Source organism: Cynara cardunculus, assembly GCF_001531365.2.
Source record: "Cynara cardunculus var. scolymus isolate 2C chromosome LG 11, CcrdV1, whole genome shotgun sequence".
Classification (NCBI taxonomy): domain Eukaryota; kingdom Viridiplantae; phylum Streptophyta; class Magnoliopsida; order Asterales; family Asteraceae; genus Cynara; species Cynara cardunculus.
The window spans coordinates 21,499,370-21,508,402 of record NC_037538.1 but is presented as its reverse complement, the minus strand read 5'-3'; the positions used below and the strand labels follow the sequence as shown (position 1 = coordinate 21,508,402).

Below are 9,033 nucleotides of genomic sequence, written 5' to 3'. Positions count from 1 at the left end.
AAAATCTTGCCCGATAAATAAGATATAAAGTTGAATTTTACCGTTAAATGCTTACCGGGTAAGTGTTTAGGTAAACGACCCCTAAGTCGCTAACCAAGATGCTGTCCACAGAAGCATGAAAGCACTCGCTTTCCTGGTTAACATGTACCCAGTTTGTGTCAATAAACTGCCCTTAGAAGGAGAAATCTTGATATGTTGGTTTCAAATCCATGGCTAATAGGTTACTCAATAAATCATAAATAATGTCAGATGTCAACTGACAAATAGACGTACAAAAAATTTCACTCAGACTTTACTAACGTTCGAGTGAGATTTATCGGGTTAACGATAAATGTCTTTCATATATATGAGGCTAATTTTTGCAGTTTATAAGGCTGAATATAGGCCTAAACTTTCATGGTGGAGTTGTACCCCCCCCAGAACAAAAATATGAGAAATTAAGCTTCAGAAGCATCCCCATCCCACTAAAAATCGACCCCATGAACAAAATTCCGTTGTAAAAGTTAGTCCTCTTTGAGCTTGTTGACGTACTTGAGAAATGCACGAGCTGGATTATCCCTTGGTGGTGCACGTACACGGCTCGACCTTCGAACCGCAGCCTCTATTTCCATTTGGATCCTTTGAGCTTCCTTTGATGTCTTCTGCATTTCACCTCTGCAACACATTCCCAGTTTTTCTTTCAGGCATATACAAATTATCTTTAACTCTATATTCATCACCTCAATCACCAAGAAAATGGATAATATGTAGTATAAATGATATATGTGTGTGTGTGTGTTAAAATACGTTACAATATGTGTAAGCGTGTCTTGAAGCAAGTAATCACTAAGGTTACTCTAATTCATAGGTTCATGTCATGGAAAACAACGTACTGGGAAAAGGCAAAAGAAAGACCATACACAAAACAAGACTTGGATGGAAAAGAAGTCTCCAGAACCAAAACCCTTAAGGTGCATTTGGTACGCCGGATAAAATGGGGCATAACAAAAACTTCTTATGAGACAGCACGGAACAGAGCGAGACAAAGATGCATCTTTTTTGTCCCACCCATTTAGGTGAGACAAGATTGGTAAATAATTAAAACACCCATGTCAAATTAAAAATCTAAAACCTTCCACAATTCTTTCACCCTCCTACCTCATTCTCATCCGCCCAGTCCTGTCCAGTCCCGTCTATGTACCAAACGCACCCTTAAGAGGGAGGTTTCTATACAGCTTAACCATATATACCTATATATATGGCTCAAAAGCCAATTTTGCCATGTACATATCATGGTAAATGGCTTCTGCAGCAAAACATCAAATAGGTTTCATATGTTTCTCTCTATTTCTCATCAACCATTTTATGGTTCCATCATTGTTTTCTTTCTGACATAACGAAAACAGGATTCATAGAAATGAAAATGTTAATGGCCAAATAAAGCAGAAGGTGATGTGTTGGGTAAAAGCAAGCTAAGTTACAGCATAGAACAAGTTTAGAAATCTTACGATATTTTGTTATAACGTTTCTCCAGTTGCTTTTTCAGAGCCCTTTCTCGCTCACCCTTGCGGTTCAGCGAGCCCATCAAACAGTCAAACTATAGAAAAGAGAAGAGTCAAGAAAATGACAAAGATCCACAACTTTGTACTCGTGAATCTATAAAGAGCCAATACCTCGCTTTTAGTTCTATAGTATCCCCATTGTTTGTGATCAGAACTTTCAACAAATATTCTGGAGTCCTTCCGGAAAAACCAGTACCTGTTATAATCCCTGTCTTTACCTAATGGATTGGTCCGTATGAATCTCTTTTCGATCTCCCTCTCAAGATATTCTTTCTGCAGATACAAACAAACAAGAAAAATCATACCACTCTTCCAATTTATATGAACTTGTAAATGCATTAGACGAAGACAACATTTCCACAAGAACACAACCTGGCCAAGAGGTTGAACAGAAGAACACAAAAATCCAATAGGAACACTTCCGGGAAACTTAACAGAAATACGAGAAGGTAGAAATTCCTAAATACCCTTAAAGTATCATTTGCTCTAGCAATCTTACAAAACTACATCAGTGTGTTAATAACAGTTAAACATAGAAAAGTTTAAGCCTACAATCTTCTTTTTCATAGTATTGGAGTACAAGTTGCCCTGTCTTTGAACCTCTTGCAGATTTAGTTTTTCATGTTAGTTGGCATCTATATAGTTGAAATATGCTGAATGTTGTGTTCAATTTGAAGGGTTCAATATATAAGTTCATTAAGATAACCATTAATAACCAATTTTTCTAGTATCTCATGTCTACATCTCCAAGCAGCCTAGTATGTTTTTTACTTGATGCCTAAAATGTGGCAATGCCTTATTGTACCACTTTTGCTATCACTAATACTCTCATACATATAATATCTATATATATATATAGAGAGAGAGAGGCCTTACCCTCTGTTCTATATTTGTTTTATCCTCTGTTTCCTTCTTCTCAACATCCATTAATTTCTTCGACCCCTTTCCGGTTGATGCTTTGATACTTGCTATTGTGGGTTCTGCATCTATCTTTGGCGTTTTCACATCCTTCTCAGATGTCTTGCCTTGCTTCTTTCCACTATAGGCAAATAAGAAAAACCATTCAAACTAAAGAGGACCTTCCAACCAAAATTTGATCACCAAATAAAAAGAACAATACTTAAACCTGTTCTCCGATCTGTATCTTTGCCGGGCGGATGAAGTGTTCCCCTGTTTCTTTGCAACATCTCCATTCGGACTATTCTGACCGTGATGCACAGATCCATTTCTGGCAGGATCATTCTGTTCCTTCCCATTTAACCCAGCCTTTGCCAATTCTTTTCTCTCTCTCCTCTTTCTTCCTTCTTCCAGTGCTTCACCTCGTCTTTTTGCAGCAAGTGCCTGACGCTCTTCAATATACTCATCCAGCTTCTCTCTCATAATGTCTGTTGCAAGGGCTTGAGTGACCAATTCAAGAAAGATGCTCACTTTAGCATGAATATCCAGAAGGCCATAATGACCACGCCTAATGGTAGATATGTGAATGGATAATTCCGCATTGCCAATCAGTTCCAAGAAATCACACATGTAATCCGTCCAGGTGACCAATGTAATCTGTATTGACTGATATAAATCAGTTACTCACACAAGACGAGTACAGAAGAATGAAACTGATTTCACAAGCAAAAGCATTTGGATTTTAAGAAAAGCACAACTTAAACCTTTGGCTTCCGTTTTTTCTTCTGTAGAGCTATAAAATAATCCCCATTGTCCTTTATAAGTAAGCGGAGAAGAGCAGATTGAGACTCGACAATGAGAACTACATTGCTGTCTTTGTGGCAGAGGGCATTTTCAAAATCGTCTAGCGAGAATGGTGACAAGTTCAACAGTTTACTATAAGAACAACAGAAATCCCAAACCATCAAAACATCACCAACACACTCCATTGGGATGTTAAAATCCCTGGTCGGTGGAGGACGGGGAATAAAAACAGGATCATCCGCTGCAGGTTGCACCAATAAATCATCGATCGGATATTTAATGGGCACATCATCTTCTGTAATGTTGAGATAAATCAGCGGAAATCAGTCAAAAAACACATGTACCCTGGACAAGTTCATCACACTTTCACTTGTGTTTAAGCTTGCCAAAAAACTCTTAAATGGGAGCAAGGTATCTAAGCAGTATGACATCAACGCAAAATAATTACAAGAATATATACAAGGTAGAACGACAGGATTGATGTAAGCAGATTTGATGCTGAAACATTAGTAAAGTAACCACCCTTGATTATGTGTCCAACATACCTTCGTGTGCATCATCGCACAGTTTCTTTTGCTTCCGTTCTCCCTTATTTGCCTCCTGAAAAAAAATCATGGAACTAATGAATTGCCTCAAAGAAAAAGGTCCCATTCGTTTATACCATTCTGCATTTTGTATGTGTCTAAAGCAAAGATAAACTCATGCACCCATGTCTCTAAAGAGGTTCCATTTGTTTATACCATTTTCCTTCATTCTCAATTATGAAAGAGGTTCCATTGTTTATATCAATTTTTAATATTCACACACCCATGTCTCTAAAGAGACTCAAACTCACAAGCTAAAGGTTGTTTCTTAGTACCATTGGGCCAAAGGCCACTTGGTCTCATCTTCATATCATCCTATGATATATAAATGGAACCAACAAAATAAATATGTTCGATGACCAAAACAAGTAAAACGTTAACATTTGTGATGACCAAGATGTTACCTCAGAAAGTTTCCTCTTCCTATTACCACTCTTGGACAAAATTTTGCTTCTCAACTCTTCAGGAGGATTAGTCGAGATCCCATATTTCACTGCCAACTTATCGTGAAGCACCCAAGGAACACTCCTACATGTGGAATCTCTGATGAAAGACTTTAAAACATCTCTACCAAATGGCAATTTTTTCTTGATCAAATCTTCTCCACTCACCACAGCATTTTCAGTTACTTTCTTATCTTTGTCGAGCCATGCTACCTGGTATTGTGTTTTTTCGACTTCCTCGTCAATTACTTTTACTATTTTGCATGGATATATACGATTATTCTTCCTCCCATATATCTCAGTACCCTCTAACAAGCGCTCCTGCAACTTTGCAGCAACAGTACTGACAAGATCTCTTAAAGTGAGCATGCCTGCAAACAGAAAATACACCGATCATGTACGAGAAGCACTATGTGCCAACTACAAAGAAAAATAAAGCAACAAAAGACATTTCTTTCTGCACTGTAAGGACCTGATGCCAAACATCAAGTATCAACATTAAGTTACTAATGAAAAAATATACAAGGTCTCATTCATGGAATGCCTATCCAATATCCACACCAAGTACTTACAACCTGAAGCACAGATATACCACCGGACATAAGTGTACATCACCATCTAATTTTCACCTTCGAATTAGTTAACAGTGGCATGTGAATATCTAATCTCAGGACACATGCATGCAGCTCAAAATCATGAATGAAAAACTGAAGAGATAGGACCCATGTGCATAAGCATAGATACATATTAATCCCAATTCTTTTGGTTGATTTGGGAAAAAAAGTGAGCTTGTTAGCAGATAATCCTGAACAAAATCAGTTGAACTGCTGCACGGTGAGGTTAATCCTCTAATGACAGAACATTATGAAGGATGCTTGTTTCTTAATAAATGGTAGTAGTATCCTGTTGAATCAGTTTAAATGCTGGACACTCTGAAGAGTGCCTGCCAAAGGGGTTCATAATCTCTTCACTCTAATTAGAGATTGAAGCAAGAGAAAAATTGGAGAGCCTTTTAATTTCATGCTTCACTCCGATAAACTCTTTAAAATGAATGTAAGATAAAAAATCACCTGATCTCTAGTCAGTAAAGAGATAAGAAGGCATCATAAGTTGGTCAGACAGTCACAACTTGCTAGGACCTGAATCTAAGAACTCAAAAACCCAACCCTCATAAATAACTACAGTAGTTTTTTGAGTTTATATTTTGTTAGAATTTATAAGCCTAAACAAATCTCCTCATACGTTGGTTATCTTTTTCTTTCCATATGGACGTACAACAAACTATAGCTATATCCTCAAGAGAGCACTAAACCTAAATCAAAGTATTGTTACACCCTATATCTTACGATCTTCAACTTCTTTAAGGCATCTTTATGCTTGATGTTCTAATTTTAGGCATTCTATTAATATTTAGTTGAATGGTTTGGGTTCACGTGAGACAAGGTTGTTTTCGTGAGACACGTGAGACAAGTTTTTTACACTTGAAACTTCACAGCAAAACGCTTTGAAGGTAAAAAAAAGCCGAACCTTCACAGCAAAAACAATGTTAAGGTTATCTTCACAGCATTTTGCTGTGAAGTTTCAAGTGTAAAAAACTTGTCTCACGTGTCTCACAAAAACAGCCTTGTCTCGCATGATTCCAAGTCTTAGTTGAATAGTTCTCCTTTCTCTGACCTTAGCAAACCTATAAACATTGGTTTACCCTTCTTCATTCCCACTTATTAAAATAATCATCGTATGCTTTGAACCTAGCTTCTGTGGTAGCCATCCAGACCTCTCTCTCTTCTCCCCTCTTACCACCACATATGTGCATTTGCTTGTATTAAAGAAACTACTGAACATGGAAATAGTAACTCATTGTGGAACATGTCAATGTCTGAGTTCTCAATCCCGAACCATTAAACGTGTACCAAACATGATACATAGAGAAGCGCAAATCACTGATTATTGTCTACTAACAACCATCCACATTTGGATACCAACAATTCTTGGCCATGATACATCCCAATTTCGAACAACAACAATAACTAAAGCAAAGGCCAATATCTCTATGTGTAATATTATCAGCATTGACATGGTACAGGATCATAACAAACTTCCTATTACCAGAAATTCATCAAAGTTGATAGAAAGCTATATAAAATAGATACATATATCACAAACATGCATGAGCATTTGCATGCCCACATGAGGTCACACACGCACAAGTATACACATGTATAATCCCTACGGTATTTGTCTCATGTCCACAGCATACCACATAAAATATTTTCAAGTAATAACTAAAAAATTTCAAGGAATAAACATATTAAGCAGTTCAAGCTCAAATGAAGACCTGCACACTCATATATGTAATGGCAATTGTGGCTCAATGAGTCATCAACATCCAATAACTGGAAGCTAGGACAGATGATCCATGAAGACCCTTGCTTCAAGTCGTCTTGTCTACAAGAATTATCACAATTGTTTGTGATAACAACTCCCTTCGAGTTTCTTAATAGCAGTCAAAAGTATCATGCTAAGCAATAGGAAACGCTTCTCACAACAATCTTATACTTTCACATGCAGAATCATGCCTTCATCATCGGTACCACTATATGCATATGAATAAACATCTGATTTTGAAACTTATTATCAGCTGACAGCAAACTCTGGATAATACAACCAATGCTTGCCCAAATTAAAACTATGACACAGATTGAAAGTAAAACAATAGATATGATTCCAAGGACACACAAAGTGCCTCAGGACATCCTAAAGTTACTCATGAGTCCATGACCATTAACTCCATGAAAGAGTAATAACCTCTGACAACTACAATGATAAGCAGTAGAAACAATAGAAACATCGCCTGGATTAAATTTGACAGAAATTAGCATTATTGACACGTACAGTATGTATAACATACAACAAATGACTTGAATAATGTCTATTTTTATTGGATATCACAAAGGGTAGTGGCACTCAAGAAAATGTATACACTAACAGAAAAGATTATCTAACACACAGGCATGCATGAAACTGCAAGCAAAACTTGAGGATAAAATCATAAAATAACTTGTTAAGTATATAAAAGACAGAATACGTCAATACGGTATAAGAACCAGATAGGAAGCATCATTACTGAATTGAACATCACGCAGCACAGGCTCCATGAGTTCTTTGGGAAACTGCTGAACCTTCTCATTGGCCTGTTTCTCTGAAACCAGTGCCTCCTCATAAGTCAAGTTGCTCTTCCCAGTGATCTTGCATGTCCAAACTCGTTGACGATAGAGATTTATCCGTTTCAAGTATTCACTAGTAAGCACAAACATATAATTTCAATCAAAGATAGGACAAGCATACACCCTCAATCCCATAAACTAATACCCTTTCCATTACCAGAACCAGAGTCCAGCTTTTTGATTTGGCACACCAATTTTGGAACTTTTTTCTTAGATGACAGGCTAAAACCCACAGTTTTTTTAAAATTTGACTTTTTAATTGTATATTTTAGATCAAAACAGAAATGTGATTGTTCATTTGACCATTAAGATGAAAACGCATCTCTCTTAAAATGTAAGTGGTCATCGAAAAGGGAAAATGGAAAGACAGTGAAAAAACAAGCTTTTCAAAGAGGAAAAAGAAGTTAGGAAGATACCGATAATCGCGAAAAATCTCTTTGGTGAAGCGAACTTGAAACACCAGCTCCTCAGGCTTCAAATCATCAGGCCTTTCCAAAAGAGAGAACGGTTTTCTTTTGTGTAATGGCATTTCACACCAATTCAGCTGCAAAGACTCATAACAATAAGACTAAACAAATTCCCATAATAAAAAAACAAAATGCCACACACCGTTTCTAAACCCTAGAACGCTGTTTCCCTCGGTGGGTTTTATGAAAGAATCTCACAAACAAGTAATGATAAAAGATGACTTGATAGTGACTCAACTGGTGAATGAGGATACAAGTCAACGCAAAATCACATAAAAAAGATGTAAAAAGCCCAATAGAACAGATTGCAAAAGAAATCTGATTGAAGAACAATAATGCAAACATGTTAATAGCAATTCCCGCCACAATTTGATTCAATCTTGCACAGAATTCTTGTGGTAAAGTAGTGAAGACTGAAGATGAAGAGAAATCAAGAGAAAACGAGCGATTTACCTCAGATGATCAGCTTGGATTGTTGAGAGAAAAGTAAAAGAGAAGAGACGGTGAGGGGTTTGCGTTGGCTTTTGACGCGTTGGGCGTTGGCAAAGAGAGGCGCTCTCTCTCCGCACCTGTCTCTTGAGACTTCCCTTGTTCTCGGGAGCCAAATATTAAACGGATCTTATTGTAAAACAAGTCCCTCAACTTTCAAAGAAACTCAAATAACCCCCTTGTCTTTTGAGTTTGATATAAATACCACTCGAACAAAATTCATCACTCACTTTGTGTTTGAGTAGCACAATTTGCAATAAACCGAGGTTCTAAATGATTTGAGGTGTGACGTGACAACTAGGTCAAACTGTACGAGTTACGGCAGGCCACTGCGTTTTTCAAGGTATGCCCCAAGACGACAATATATATAATATATACTAACTAACTATATATAAATATATAGTTAGTGTTTTGAATAATAAAGTAGAACAAATTAAATTCATATAAAGTAATAAATCAAAAATGAAAGAAAAATCATTGATACCAAATATATAAAACTTATACAAACTGATATCAAGGGTGCAAACTCGGGATTAATTATCTTGAATCTCAACTCACTACTTTCTTCAATTTCTAAAGAACTC

General features: G+C 36.9%; 1 protein-coding gene across 4 annotated transcripts; it reads right to left on the bottom strand.

Annotated features, from left to right (window-relative positions):
- Positions 1 to 213: 213 nt before the first annotated feature.
- Positions 214 to 8,538, bottom strand: LOC112522240 (DDT domain-containing protein DDB_G0282237). Of its 4 annotated transcripts, none has more exons than XM_025131343.1 (11): positions 8,414 to 8,538; positions 7,910 to 8,037; positions 7,394 to 7,566; positions 4,231 to 4,640; positions 3,788 to 3,842; positions 3,203 to 3,537; positions 2,668 to 3,104; positions 2,418 to 2,580; positions 1,653 to 1,814; positions 1,488 to 1,576; positions 214 to 654 (listed from the first exon to the last, which is right to left on the bottom strand). In XM_025131343.1, the coding sequence occupies exons 2-11, from the start codon at positions 8,020 to 8,022 to the stop codon at positions 504 to 506; spliced, it is 2,088 nt and encodes a 695-aa protein (XP_024987111.1). In that variant the 5' UTR covers positions 8,023 to 8,037; positions 8,414 to 8,538; the 3' UTR covers positions 214 to 503. The 4 variants fall into 4 exon arrangements, with proteins under 4 accessions (XP_024987111.1, XP_024987112.1, XP_024987113.1 ...); XM_025131344.1 differs by having other exon boundaries at positions 2,668 to 3,095; XM_025131345.1 differs by lacking the exons at positions 7,910 to 8,037; positions 8,414 to 8,538 and adding an exon at positions 6,605 to 6,714 and having other exon boundaries at positions 7,394 to 7,473.
- Positions 8,539 to 9,033: the final 495 nt, after the last annotated feature.

What these genes read in the sequence shown, in the direction of transcription:
- LOC112522240 (XM_025131343.1), bottom strand. Translation starts at nt 8,022, where the DNA reads ATGCCATTACACAAAAGAAAACCGTTCTCTCTTTTGGAAAGGCCTGAT. An exon ending in GAGATTTTTCGCGATTATCG is followed by an intron (nt 7,567 to 7,909) that starts GTATCTTCCTAA and finishes TGTGCTTACTAG; the next exon opens with TGAATACTTGAAACGGATAA. An exon ending in AAACAAATATAGAACAGAGG is followed by an intron (nt 1,815 to 2,417) that starts GTAAGGCCTCTC and finishes TTGTATCTGCAG; the next exon opens with AAAGAATATCTTGAGAGGGA.